A 15,048-nucleotide genomic window follows, 5' to 3' on the forward strand; every position below is an offset into this window, starting at 1 on the left:
TGAGGACAGATTTAAATATCCGAGAAGGGATGGTTCTTTCTTCTCAGGAATCTATTCCATACCAGTTCTCTCCAAATGGAGAGTTATATTTTTAAAAGGTATCCACTGTTGCCAATGAAAACTTTTTAAAAGCCTAGTTATCCCACAGGCTAGACAGCTGTGGACCAGATGAAAATGGCTCTCAGTGCTACATTTGGTCCATGAACTGTAGGATGAAATAAAGTCATGTTAGGGTGTACTCATTCTGCCAATATCTCTCATGTCTGAATTTCATCTAACCTTGCAACATTGTGAACATCCTTCTGCTAGTTCCTCTGCAATATTTTTGTCACCTAGCAACAAGCAAACGTTGATGACCTATAGTTCTTTCTGGCTTTATCTAGATTAAAGAAGGCAGTTAAATTAACACAAGGATAAAGTAAATCTATCACCCTAAAGCTTTCTTCTTCATCAGGAAGAAGCAACAATATGTGTGAATTGAGCTTATTTAAATCCATCCATGAAGCACCTAGTAAGCAGCAAAAGTGAATATTTCCTCACTTTTAATCCTCCTAGAATTACTTCTATTGCATAGAATCAATAATGCTTAATATTGTCACTTTGTCTATTGCTAAACATAAGGAACTCAAGGATCTTGTCTGATTGGCTACTTTTTATTTACTTGTTTTATTTATTTAAAGCAATTTATATAGTTGTCCATCTTTCAACCAACTCTGAGTGGCTTCCAGTCAATACTTGTTTTCTCCTCTCTACTCTTAGTACAGCACAAGTAAGTAAGAAACTACATAATAAAACCAGGGTCTCTTTTTTAGCTCTAAATTTAGCTGCTTGCATGATTTCTGCCGTTTCTGAATAATTATTTTTGACATACATTTTTGCAAATACATCATGCAGCATAGTAGGTTTGGCCACTAAATTAAGATTTCTTCCATAACTTCTCTAAAAGTATGAAACTCATCTCATAGCAAGTTGCAGCAATACTATTTTACTATATGGTCAAAAACAATTTTTTTACCTTAGATCCAAGGGCTCCAATTTCACCTTTAGGGCCATCACGTCCCTTTTCTCCCTATGACATAAATATAAATCCACTGAGCAATTGCAGTGGCATATTAAGCCCAGTAAAAGAAACAGACAAATAATTTTGAAGTCATATTCACTGAACAAAGTGAAAAAGGAAGCAAAGATTTAAAAAATAGCAAGAGAATAAATATCAACTCTTTCATTAGGAAAGAAGATATCTTCATACTTACTCTAGGGCCCTTTAGACCTTGATGACCTGGTGTACCAGGAAAACCTCGAGCTCCCTGAAGCAGAATGAGAAAATCCACAATTATATAATGACACAAGTCGCTTCATTTCCTCCTTCCTGTCCCCATAGTATAGATGTTTGTACTACCTATCTATCCACACATACAACTTGCCTACAGTCATTTGAACTGTGTATAGACTTTGCATGTAAGAAAGGTATGCAGGGATAAACGTGGTTCTCTCGACTCTTATCTTCTTTGTGGCCTCTTAACATAACAACGAGGGGACCGAGTGCCTGGCATTTTTTAATTGTCCAGCACGTTTGTGCAGTAAGGAATCTCCCCTCTTCCTGGAAGTGTATGCTATTTAAAGTAAAATTACATACAACATAATGTGCATAAAGAGCATTTGGTAAAGCGTTTTTTTCTTCTTCTTTTGAATATGCATGGATGACAAGGAAATTCAAAATGGAGACGATAAGGGCAGAATTATTAAGTTCCCAGATGCAAGGATGGTAATATATAATCCATCACATTTTAACCTTCAGAATCCTGGAAGTGATACCAATTGAGGAAGGCCAGTCCAACTTTTTATACTGGGTTCTTTATGTGATGAGAATGGGAAAATATTAATTACTTGGTGCAAGAATAGGCAACAAATTGATGTATGAGGGTTGAGATACAAAAACACTGGAAAACATAACATATGATTTTGCATCTCCCACTGAAACTAAGAATTATAGAACAGTTGAAGGATGGGAGAAGAGTTGAGGTACTTGGCAAAGCAAAAAAGAAAGAGGTCTACAGATAAAATAAAGAAGGGAGGTAACTAACTTTAAAAGGTAAATAAACAGGTATTTGTAGAAACCACAAATTAACATTCTGGCATAAGTATAATGCATACCTGAGCTTTCTACATTACAAAATCTTAGTTTGGGGATGCAAAATTATATACAAATTTCACTGCTTATGCTTAAATAAAAAAATAACTTTGAAAAGCTTCAAAGGAAACAGCAGGTTATAATCTCAAAAAAGAGGGGGGGGGAATGAAATGGCAAACTTTGTTCTATAATCTCCTGTGAAAGGCTTTTAGTTCTCACAGTCAGACATGATTCCTTCAAGCGTATGGGGAAAAGCACCATTTAGTAAATGGAAACCTCTCCTCTCCTGTGATCCTGATCAGAAAGCAACTAAAGGCATTACACTAACTGAAAGGGCTTGATTTTAAGTGTCTTCTTAGCTTTTCTATTCATTTTTCCCCAGGGCAGATCATTCACCAGATATGCTGATTTCCAAAACTTGCCAGAAAGCCAAATCTAACTTTTACAGGTCTTTGAAATGGCTTGAGATTAATGATTAGTCATTAAAGCCTTCAAAAATATTTGCATATTTTAATGTTTACTTATTTGTCCAGGTTTTCAAAGGATTTTGGTATCTGAATAAGTTTTTTTAAATTTAGATTTACTAATAAATAAAATAAATCGTGAAGCACATCATGGAAAAAAGTGTGAGTTATCAGGGACCTGGAGTTTTTATACTTAGCTGTAATATAAATTGAGCTGTTGTTCTGTAGCTTAACAGAATAACAGAGTTGGAAAGGACCTTGGGGGTCTTCTAGTCCAATCCCCTGCTCAAGCAGGAAGCCCTATACCATTTCAGAAAAATGGTTGTCCAATCTCTTCTTAAAACTTCCAGTGTTTTAGCACTCGCAACTTCTGGAGGCAAGGCATTCCACTGATTAATTGTTCTGTCAGGAAATTTCTCCTTATTTCTGGGTTGCTTCTCTCCTTGATTAGTTTCCTTCCATTGCTTGTGTGTTGCCTTCCGATGCTTTGGAGAATAGGTTGACCCCCTCTTCTTTGATTAGATATTGGATAGATATTGAAACACTGCTACCATGTCACTGCTAGTCCTTTTTTCATTAAACTAAAAAGTAAAGGTAAAGGTTCCCCCGCACATGCGTGCTAGTCGTTTCCGACTCTAGGGGCCGGTGCTCATCTCTGTTTCAAAGCCGAAGAGCCAGCGCTTGTCTGAGGACGTCTCCATGGTCATGTGGCCGGCATGACTAGATGCCAAAGGCGCACGGAACGCTGTTACCTTCCCACCGGAGTGGTCCCTATTTTTCTACTTGCATTTTTACGTGCTTTTGAACTGCTAGGTTGGCAGAAGCTGGGACGAATAACAGGCGCTGACTCTGCTACGCAGCACTCAGGATTCGACCCACCAAACTGCCGACCTTCTGATCGACAAGCTCAGCGTCCTAACCCACTGAGCCACCGCGTCCCTCTTTCATTAAACTAGACATACCCAATACCTGCAACAGGTTTTCAAGCATTTCTCATTAGATTCTAAAATTTAAATGCACATAGAAAACAATGAGAGAAAAGGTGCCACTAATGGTTTTGCCTCATTGGTCAGGAAATATACATGTTTATAATCAATAAAGCTTTGGAATTTGTCCTGTTTATTATGCATAGTTCTCTACGTTTTCTTGGAAAACAATACATTTTTGAACAAGCAATCTTAAAACAGAATTGTTTAAAGCTTTCTCCTAAAATTTTACCTCATGGGGCTCTTTCAAAAGTGCTACTGTATTGTAGTTCACAGGACAGCAAATCATACATTTACTTTGAATGGAAGAGAATGATAATTTTGCATTGACTGTTCAATGAGAGTAAAGAGAGGAGGTTCCTGACTAAATTGGCAAAGTGACACCTAATAGCCATTTTTCTGTTGTTTTGTTTCATGTTTTGTTTTTTGGAATCTGCTAACAAACATTTTTCTGTAATTTTGTCTAACGATCATGCTGATCAGAAATCAGCAATATAACTATTGACACTGTTCAAGGAGAATAGAGGAGACAAAGGAAACCTCTGGCTTATCCTGATATAATTGTAAGTCCTGTATTATCTAGCAACTATGACATACGGTGATACTATCCACATGAAAAGTCTTTTGTCTATTTCGATGCATTTCCTGAGTGCATTGGAATAACATTCTCTTTGCAGCTGAAACTCAGTGGATGGCTACGTCTTTTGATCTGTTATATTTCATTTTTCACACTCAGGAACATTAGTCAAGAAATACATGTTAATAAGGATTTTTTCCCCCACTCTTATCTTCTATTATCAGCTCTCATTCCTATGAAACAATATAACTCTCAAAGATAAAATCTCTTACACATTCTAAAAACCAGGTAAGTTTAAGAAATCGGGCTAACAGAACACAGGTCTTTTATATTGTCTTGTTTTTAAAAAAGTACACTTGTCGATGACATATAAATTGTGTAAGTGCAGTCTAGGATTCTTTACAGATTTTATTCCAGATTTGAATGTATGATTTTTTCCCCCAGAGAAACAGCTAATTGTACATACTGGAGATCCTGGAAATCCAACTTCCCCAGGTTGTCCTGGTCTGCCAGATTCACCCTAAAAGAAGAATACAATAAAGTCATAAAATCACATTATAAAGGTAGTGGTTGATCTGATTGGGTTGCTGTTGCCATGCAGTGGGGGGGGGGAGGTGGCAGTTGGTTTTGTGAAGTGGTTGTTTAATGTTGTAAACCTTTTTGGCACCATGGACCGGTTCCGTGGAGAAAGGTTTTTCCGCGGACTGGAGAGCGCATGCTTTTGTGTGCTGTCTCTGCACACAAAAGCCCTGCATCTTTTGGATGGGGCCTTGCTTGTTTGTGTGGACTGGTTGCTGGCATGCCATGGCCCAGTACTGGCCCACGGACTGGGGGGCTGGGGGCCCCTGTTGTAAGTCACCTGGAGTCACCTTGTGAGAGGTGGGCAGCCATAAAAAATTGTTAAATAAATAAATAATGTTCTGATATCTTGCACATCAGTGGGTTTCTTTTCTCTGAAACATGTTAATGTCATTCATGCTGAAGGTGTAAGAAACTGTTGAAAGTTTATTTTTTCAATAATAGTGCATTTTGAATATTGCGCCAATATTTTCAAAAAGTCATATTAAATATGCATAACTATTAACAACCAAGATTTCTGTTAACCCACAGGTAACACTCTAGTCATTTATAATAAGCGGATCTCTCTTTACTTTGAAATTGTCACATCAGCAATAGCAGGTATGTCAGGCTTCCGAGAGACAATGAAGTTCTATTAGAATGTAGCAATTGCTTTACTAATGAAAGCTGTCTCACTATGCAGTTGTTGGTTGCACTAAAAACTATCAGCAGATTATGCTTCATAATAATATATAATATATATAGCATAGCAGGAAATAAATATTGACATTAGGTTTTATGCAAAAGTGACTTTGCACCCACAGAAATGTCTCCCACTGTCATAAAGCACAACTTTATTTTATTGAAAACCACTATCTATAATAATCTTCTGTGCCCCATACCACACTATACCAGAGGATAGTACTTTTCAGAATGGAGTTGCAATGGATTGAGAATCAGGCACCTTGTATTGCAGGAGCCGAGACACTTTTCATTAATACAAAATCTGCATTGGATCAAGCCCACCATTTTCCTGTAACTACGGATAAGTCAACATTCCTTATTTCATGGACCACTGCACGTGTGAGAAAATGTTTGCAGTATTATTTAGCCACTAATGTCAGTCATCAATGTAAAATAAAATTTAAAAAGATTTAGGCAGAAAATATTTAGAATATTTAGTATTGAGATTTTTGAATTTAGTGTTGAAAATAGATCAAAATGTGTTGTATCACATTAGTATACGGTCGGCTATGCCACCTGTCCTCAATCTAATATTCTCTGGATGTATTAAGAACAAATTCCCAGAATATTGAGCCTGTGGAATTTGAACCTCAACATATATGGAAGTTAGCAGGTGAAGAAAGTAGATATTTTTAACATACATACATGCTTGCTTTATTATTAAAACAAAGCAGTGAAAAACAGGATTTCACTCAGTCCCTGCTCCCCTCTAGAACGTCCTGACCAAAGAAGTTTCTTTTGCTGGCGTTTAAGATCCTTTCAACAGACTGAGCAGAATCTTATTTTACAAAAAAAAAATGTTTTGATTGACAGTTGCCTTGACACAAGTTTCCTTGCTTTGCTAAATAAACTTTTTCTGATTTTAAGATTATTTTCTGGTGATTATTATATATTGTGCCTAGCATCATACTCTTGAGAAATCTATTTTAAAACTTACATCTTCACCAGGTTTCCCTGGAGGCCCTTCTGGGCCACGAACACCAGGTGGACCCTAGTAGAGAAAATATACATGTTTATATTAGGAAGTTAAATGATACTTTAAAATGCTTAACACACACACACACACACAAAAATACAACTGAATATTAAGCAATCTAAATTGTACTGTGTATGCACATTTTGATACAAAAAAATTGTTTCCCAGACTGATTTCACAGATATAACTTCTGAAAAAATTGTGACATACCAGAATTTATAAAGCTCTATTATGTTACTTTCCCACCACTAGGTCGTATGTGCATAATTGACCTTACCATGGATCCTGGGTCACCAATTTCACCTGGAGGACCTGGGGGCCCAACAGGACCCTAATAAATAAAATAAATAAATAAATAAATAAATAAATAAATAAATAAATAAATAAATAAATAAATAAATAAATGAGTATGTACGTATATACGAATATACGTATATACATATATACATATACATATACATATATACATACATACATACATATATATATATATATACATACATACACACACACACACACACACACACACACACACACACACACACACACACACATATATATATATATATATATATATATATATATATATATATATATATATATAAGAAATGGTGCAAATCACGACAATGATGTAGCCTATCAATTAATGAAAACAATCCACAAAAATAAATGTAATATGTTATAAGAATTAAGATAGCTTAGGTCCAGCACTGATTTTCCATAATCCTAATTTCTTAATTTGTAACTTTGTAAAAAATAATTTCACTCTTTCATCATCTGTGGAGCCTGTGAGACAAAAGAAACTGAAGTTGAACCCAACCAAAACAAGTTGAGTTTTGTTCAAGTTTCTTTGAGGTTTTCAATCTTGACTCTTGATTCAATAGCACTGCCCCTAAAAAAGCAGTTCATTAGGAAATTTTCTTAGATTCATGGCCAATGGGCAGTTTACAGGCTGTGGCTGGTTGGGGGGGGATGGGTTTTGAGGAATAAATAAATAAATAAATGCAAGAATATATCACAAATTGTTAAATTAAGCAAGAAAGGGTCCCTGCACAGACTTGCATTTTTATTGTGTATTGCAGATGTTTTACTGTGTTAATTGTAACTTTGTATTTAATTTGTTTTACTTTTACGTTTGTCTTGCTTGCAGAGCTATTGTAAAACACCAAGGGTCTCTAAGAGTGCAGCAGACATAAATAAATACATAAAGAGGGCAGACACAAGCCAAGAGGGTAAATAATGATATATATGTGATAATATTATTCAAATTTTATGACTTACTATATGTACTTGGGTCACATATCATGATATCAGTATTTAAGTTTTGTATCATCACTGTACACTATGAATGCCATTGATGATACAACAAATATATTATTTAGAAAAACTAGGGGCAAACCTGTAGCTTACTGTCCCTTTTGCAGTAACTTGCCATGCAAGCTTTACAGAAATTAAACTTTCTCTTTTCAGTGCAGCCCCTAAATAGAGATATGAACTTCTCTACCTCCACTTTAGATCAAGCAGGTGTTGTGAGTAAACACCTGCATCAAAATAAACTATGGATAATCTTAACTGTGATTTGATTACTGAAATTAGCCATCTTAATAATGATAAATATAATTCAGCCTACTTGAATATGGCATCCATCAAACACATCAGTTTTAACCTCCATAATCCACATGTCAGCATGATCTAGTCCTAGAGGGCACCAAATACAGTCAGTATATTATAATTTTAATTACACACAAATATTTTGAAACAAGCTACATACTTGTTTCCCATGATTACCCGGAGCTCCTCTTGGACCCACAGGACCCTATGAGACAGGACAAATAAGCTTATTAATCAAAAAAATAGTGAGAACTAGTGCAGAAATGCAACATGCAGGCATCATATGTTGGCAAAAGAAGTTTAAAAAGACAAAATGCAAAGAAAATTATGAAAAGATATGGGAATTTCAATATATTGTTGAAATATTTGCCAAGAAAATGGGTAGAGAGATTGCAGTCTGTAGGTGAAACAACTACTGTATATATATTTCAGTAACTAATAACTTTTGATTCTGTCTTTGATCCCAAATAAGAAAGGAAAAGACACCTCCCAAACAAATACAATAAAATTAAAGCTTGGTCACGAACACAATCATTGCCATAATGGAACATTAGGATACCAATTATGTAGAAAGCTTTCACTTTTTCTCATATAAAGCACATTCAAGTCATCTGTATAAAAATAAATATTGTTTGTTATCATACGACATTATAAACTCTCTTACTATTCCCGAGATGATGTAAATTTATTTGCCTTTTAATAAATAGTCAGTATCTAATGTTTTATCTGTTTTAAGATTATTACTATTAAATTTAATATTTTCTTGTTTCACAAATTTCATGCATTATTGAGTACAGCTTCTTAAAAACAGCAACATAATTTCTTCCACATAAAATGCCTAAACCTTTATAATACCACCAAATACATATAAAATTGCTTTCTTAGATTCAGATTTACATATTTATAACAAACAAAACCTTAAATATTTGCCCTGAGGCATTTCTATTCATGAAATTAAGGCAAAGCTCAACTGAGTTGTCAACATTTAGAGATTCTTGAGATTTTACGCAGTTTGTACATAAAGTGAATCAACCTGAATCTTATTTCTTAAAATAATGTTTAAGAAGATGTATATCCTTTTAATTTGGCCCTTTTGTGATAAGTTGCTTTTATATTACTAATTCATAACAATGACATATTTTACTATTAAAATTATATTGTATATGAATATTTGTATGTCTATTTTTACAATTTAATAATGAAATGGGCTCTTGAAAAGACACAAGTGAATCGGACATAGAATCTCAAAGGTGGACAACTTACAGCCAGGCTGTTAAAAGTTCATTGCTCTCAAACAGTATAAAATATGAAAATTGGGCAATAAGATTTTACCATGAAAAACTGGCATTATCAGCCCAAATTTCCCCTTAAAATATTCTCAAGTTTGCTTCTTCAGGGGCAAAAATTCATTTTATAAAAAATGTGGAACCTTGATCGCAAAACATCATTCACCTTTCATTTTTCTAGAATTCACTAGATATTTTAGCTGCCTTTGGGCCCATGAATTCTGACTTTAAATTTCAAACCTCAGCATCTAAATCTATTAAAGTTGCTGCAATGGGGAGAGCAAGCATAATCTGCCACATATAGAGTGCATTATAATGGCAAATTACTTTACAGCATGAAAAGTCCAGAAAATCATTTGAGAATATATTGTTTCCTTCTCAATAAATATTTAAAAAATAGCCTGAGGGCTATAGAAGAATGGTTTGACATTACATGGAGCTAGACAACATATCCCTCCAGAATTTACTTTATGTTCTATGTTCTAGTCTTGTTCATATCTGCAACTGCCAAAATACCTGGTCACTTTTGTGGGAAAACAACGAAATTGTAATCAACATTACCTTGGGAAACATTTATCTTCTAACGTTTCACAGAGAAGATTTACCAAAAGAGGTTAACCATCCATGAGGGGACATATAAAGAAGTCTCTTACAAGAAGCATTGTGGCCATGTGGGATGCAGAAACTGAACAACTGAGAATATATTTTGAACTTGCTTTAGTTATGTACTTATGTACACATCCCTGTTCACAGAGTTCTCAGATCACCCCAGGCATTTTATACATCACCTCCATTGTTTGACAAGTGCTCCATCACAATGTATAAAGCTATTGGGATACACCATGAATAGAATTTACTGTGCTATAAGATCCATCCAGCTCCACTTTCATTTTTTTCCTTTGTTTATTTCATATATATTTCATTCATTAATTAATTAATCAATTCATATCCTTACCACTGGACCAGGCATCATCATCTGTGAAAAGGCATCATCTTCTCCTGTCATCTGAGATGCAAATGGCTGTAAACATAAGAAGTTTCATTATTCGAGAAGGGTATAAAAGGTGTTTTTGTTCCCATCATCAGAGATGTTCCAGAAATGAACAATACTGTCAGTTCTGCTTTAAAAGATTGCAATGATGAATTCAAAACTGACTGAATTGTGCAGCCAGGTTCATTTGTGGGTCTCATCTTTAAAAACATGAGGAAAATTAGGCTTCACCTTCTTTAAGGCTTATTAATGTATTACAAATGAATAAATGCTGTTTGCTGTTAAATTTTCATTCTTTAAAAAAAGAAAGAAAAGAATCTTCAGATGCACCTGAACATCGGCAAGACAAAGGAGATGGTCCTAGACTTCAGGAGGAAAAGAGAGGAACCTGCCCCACTTTACATCGGGGGGGCCCTCTGTGGAGAGATTCTCCTTTCAATTCCTGGGAGTTTACCTCTGTGAAGATCTTACCTGGAAAGTTAATACAACCCAGGTGGCCAGAAAGGCCCAACAGAGATTTCACTTCCTCAGGGTCTTGAGGAAGAACAGGGTAGAACAACGACTAATGACCTTCTTCTATTGGTCTATTATAGAGAGTGTCCTCTCGAGATAAGAAGATATTACAGAGGGTGGTGAGCATAGCACAAAACATTGTGGGCTGTCCCCTGACACCACTGGATGACATCACCAGGGCTCGCTGCCTTGGAAGAGTGAGGAAAATTCTCAGGGACAACTCACACCCTGGTTGGTACTTCTTTACCCTCCTACCATCACGTAGGAGATACAGGAGTATAGCCAGCCATACCAACCAACTGAAGAACAACTTCTATCCATGGGCTGTCAGGCTCCTGAACGGTAAATAACTCTATGTATGATTGACTTGCGAGGCTGGTGTGTTGTGCAATTAGGTCACATGGTGTAACAAGATGGTGGGTTTGTTGTCACTGTGAGTTGTGGGGGGGCATGAAGGGAGGCTCAGCCAATCTCACTGTACACATGTTGTACTTTGACAATAAAAGTTCATTCATTCATTCATGTATGGTGTCAAGTTTCCAACCTATGGGCTTTTCAAGTGACTCTGAGGCATTGTTTACCTCAAAAGTCCTTTATTAGCCTAATACACCGGCAAATGCTTGCTCGAAGGAAGCTGGAATCTGAAATCTCCGCCCCTTGCACAATATATTAAAACACAATTCTCCACCTTTCTAATTTTGTCATTGTAGTGTATGCGACTAAAAGCATACACAGGATGTCAGCACAGCAGAGGGCTGGACAGCTCCAGGCTATAACCGCATTTGGCGGGAAAGCCTGGTTTGAACAAGCCTGACAGCCCCGGGGCATGGTCAGCTCTGGCGGGAAGCCAGGGTTTAAATCTATTGGCCACCTGCACTGGCAGGAAGCCCAGGTTTGAATCCATTGGTTGGTATTCACCTGGGCAGGTATAAAGAAACACCAGGTAAACCCCTTCCCAAGCTTCGTTCCTGACCTCAATAAAGAAGTGATTACCCAGCTGAGTGTCCGTCTCTGTGTGCGACCACGGGACATTGCAGTCATTAATCATATTCTCCAATTAATTTAAAGAATCAGTTTCCCTTCCCTCAGGGCTAAGCCTTATCTTCTTTAGAGAGACAAATGTCCTTGAAAGTGCATTCCTACTCTTCCCTCCTCCCAATTTTAAACTAAAGCAATACACAAGTCTTAAAGCAATACACAAGTCTTAACATATGAAATAGCTACTTCTTCATCTCTTGTCAAGCAATAACATTCGATGTTAGCAGCATTGACATATGGAAGAAAAAGGAGAACTGTCCCACAGTCATGATTAAATAGGGAAATTCTTGTTCACATCTGCCACTTTTCTCTCCTCATTATTTCAATAAAGTTCAGTTGTGTAACTCTGTGGTTGCTATAATGTTTGCGTATTATATTAGAAATTGATAAATATTTGCCAGCCAAGGGTCACACTTCTCTAGGGATATTTTAGCTTCAGGGCACAGTAACCATTATGAAGAGGCAAAGGCACATGAGCCAAAATATTTCACTCATTGTACTGTGTTTTTGCTATTTAAGGACAGCTTTAAACCTAAAATTTAAACACAAAAACAGTTAGTTACATTTCTTTGTGGCTTGGATCCTCATTCAGCTTGTGGGGTAGAGTATGTCTATCTAGCTATTAAATTATTTTTATCAACTACATTTCAATAATGTTTGGAGAGAAACACAAGTTTGCTTTATGTTTTTCCTTAAGGACAACTGATTTGAAAGTTCACTAATCATTTGAATACAACTCTGAATTTCCTATAGTATAGATTGCCTTTGTTTCCAAAGATACACCAAATTTAATAAAACAAAATGTATTATCTTTTCATACAAGTTTGAGGGTCAGGAGTTTGAGAAATTAGTATAAATTAAATTATCCCAGATCTGAAACAAATGATCTGCCTCATAAGGATGATTAGGTTCTCTCTCAAATAGTGATAAAAGTTTTTGTCTTGCATGACTCCTAACATTCTATGCTTCTCTTTTGTTGATCTAACTCTCTGGAAATGTAACAGGTAAGTTGGATATCACTGAAATATATAATTTCTCCCAAGCTTTATAAATGACAGGTATAAATTTTACAGACACAAGGAAACAACCCTGAAGCCACTAACATTATTTTCTTCTGAAGCACCGGAGAGGGCAGAAATATTTCTGCTATTCTTTTTTTTTCACCATATATCTAAGATCCATGGTTTCATTGAGGTTCAAACTGCCCAAAACTATAAAAGTTGTAATCAATGGCAGTGGGAGCACAAAGGTAAAAACAGTTATAAAAAAATCCCCAATGACAGTTGCAGCAAAACCTCCAGTTTCCTTTGAAATCCCACTCAGAGAAAAAAGAAAATATAAACTTCTATTGATGTGCATGAGTTGTGAGAATGAGAATAATAAAGGTGCAGTATATGGCTATAATTAATAGTAATCTGATGGAAGTTCATTGGAAATCTTTGGTATCTTATCACATGTCTATAGCAACGTGTGTTGTGTGTGGCTTCCAAAAGATTTCAGTATACCCTTCAACCATTCCGAAAGTTGAGTTTTTACACTGTGATTTTTATTGTGACAGAAGGTGGAAAATGGCACATACAGAACATGATCTTATTGATTATATCAGGTCTACTTTTGTTAACCACTGTATATCAGTTCTATATTTTTCTTTTTGTCACAAAACCATGTTTTTGGAGTACAGTTCAGGAATGTTGTCCCTAAAACTTGGCAGTTCAGCAAAGGGTAGGGATGACATGATATACAGTACTCAGCCTCCCATTAGTAGACTATGTGAAAATGCTCCAAATTCAAAACATTTCTAGGTTAACATATCCTCTTCACAACTGGTTTTGAGTTCAAGAAAAGGTTATTTTCAGCATTCTGGAAGAGTTTCAAATTCAGGCAGTCCTCAACTTATGACCGGTTACTTACTAACTGTTCAAAACTATGGCAGACCCCCCCCCCAAAAAAAAGGGACTTATGACCTAGATTTGAAATTATGTCATCCACCCCACTGCCGTCACATGACTGCATTTTGGGCACTCAGCAACTATCCTACATTTTCGGCCATTTGCAGCATCCCAATCATGCAACTGCAGTTTATGTTGTTTTTGCCAGAAACCTGTGTTTACTTCCAGTTTCTGGCAAAAAATGGCATGTAGCGAAAAATGAGTTTGCTTAATGACCACAGTGTTTGCTTAACAACTGCAGCATTCACTTTACAACTGCCATGCTTGACAGTCACTGCAAAAAAAGGTTGTAAAGAGTCTGCAGTCACCTGGTAATCCATTTAATTATCATCATGACTTACGAACATAATTGCAGGCTCAGATAGGCTCAGATTAGGCTCAGTTAGGCTAAGACAGTCAAAAATTATCTGTAACCAATACCAGTTAAGATCAAGCCATCCATTTTGAATGGGAACATTTCAGATTTGAAGTCCTTTTGTACATTGGGACAAGCTAGCCAATTATATTTTAATCTGACATGTTTGCAAACCAGTCTGTGTGTGCTCATTTATTATTCAGTTTATCATTATCACAGCATGCACAAGTAGGTAACTGAGTTAATTAAATTTACTGCTGTCACTCACTCTGCTTATGCCATCTGGTCCAGTGGATGGTTGTCCAGGAGGTCCAGGTTCACCAGGCTGTCCAGGTACACCAGGTTCCCCATCTACTCCTGGAGGACCACGGGCACCCTAGAAAGAGATTGGATATAAAGCGTATTTAAAGAAAGCACACATATCCCTCAAGTAGGCAGTGTATAAATCATTTCAGTCATTAGGTCCAACAACTGATGTATCCACAAACTTACTTCCCCAATTGCACTGTTCCCATGGAGTCTTCACTGCATTAAATTACCAATAGTCTTTACATAGGACCTGAATGAAATCTCAAAGGATAAACTAACAGATCTCACGGGAAAAAAATCTCATTCATTTGAATGGAATTGGCACCATATAGCTTTGTTGTTGTTGTTGTTGTTGTTGTTAGTTTCAAAGTCATGTCCGACCCATCGCGACCCATCGACAACATTCCTCCAGGCCTTCCTGTGTTCTACCATCTTCTGGAGACCATTTAAGCTCACACCTACTGCTTCAGTGACTCCATCCAGTGACCTCATGCTCTGTCGTCCCCTTCTTCTCTTGCCCTCAATCTTTCCCAGCATTAGGCTCTTCTCCAGTGAGTCCT

The 15,048-nt window shown here is 36.4% G+C and overlaps 1 protein-coding gene across 1 annotated transcript in view; it reads right to left on the minus strand.

The window, feature by feature from the left end:
- Positions 1–15,048, minus strand: part of LOC308675366 (uncharacterized protein) — a gene marked incomplete at its 3' end in the record, with an annotated part of 106,079 nt that overhangs the window by 2,424 nt on the left and 88,607 nt on the right. The window contains exons 7-14 of the mRNA XM_081340623.1: positions 14,448–14,555; positions 10,289–10,354; positions 8,208–8,252; positions 6,714–6,767; positions 6,398–6,451; positions 4,625–4,678; positions 1,254–1,307; positions 1,016–1,069 (exon numbers count right to left, since the gene is read on the minus strand). Coding sequence (XP_081196749.1) covers positions 1,016–1,069; positions 1,254–1,307; positions 4,625–4,678; positions 6,398–6,451; positions 6,714–6,767; positions 8,208–8,252; positions 10,289–10,354; positions 14,448–14,555 — 489 coding nt within the window. The remainder of the gene's footprint in view (positions 1–1,015; positions 1,070–1,253; positions 1,308–4,624; positions 4,679–6,397; positions 6,452–6,713; positions 6,768–8,207; positions 8,253–10,288; positions 10,355–14,447; positions 14,556–15,048) is intronic.

Source organism: Vipera berus (genome assembly GCF_964194415.1).
Source record: "Vipera berus genome assembly, chromosome: 1".
NCBI classification, from domain to species: Eukaryota; Metazoa; Chordata; class Lepidosauria; order Squamata; family Viperidae; genus Vipera; species Vipera berus.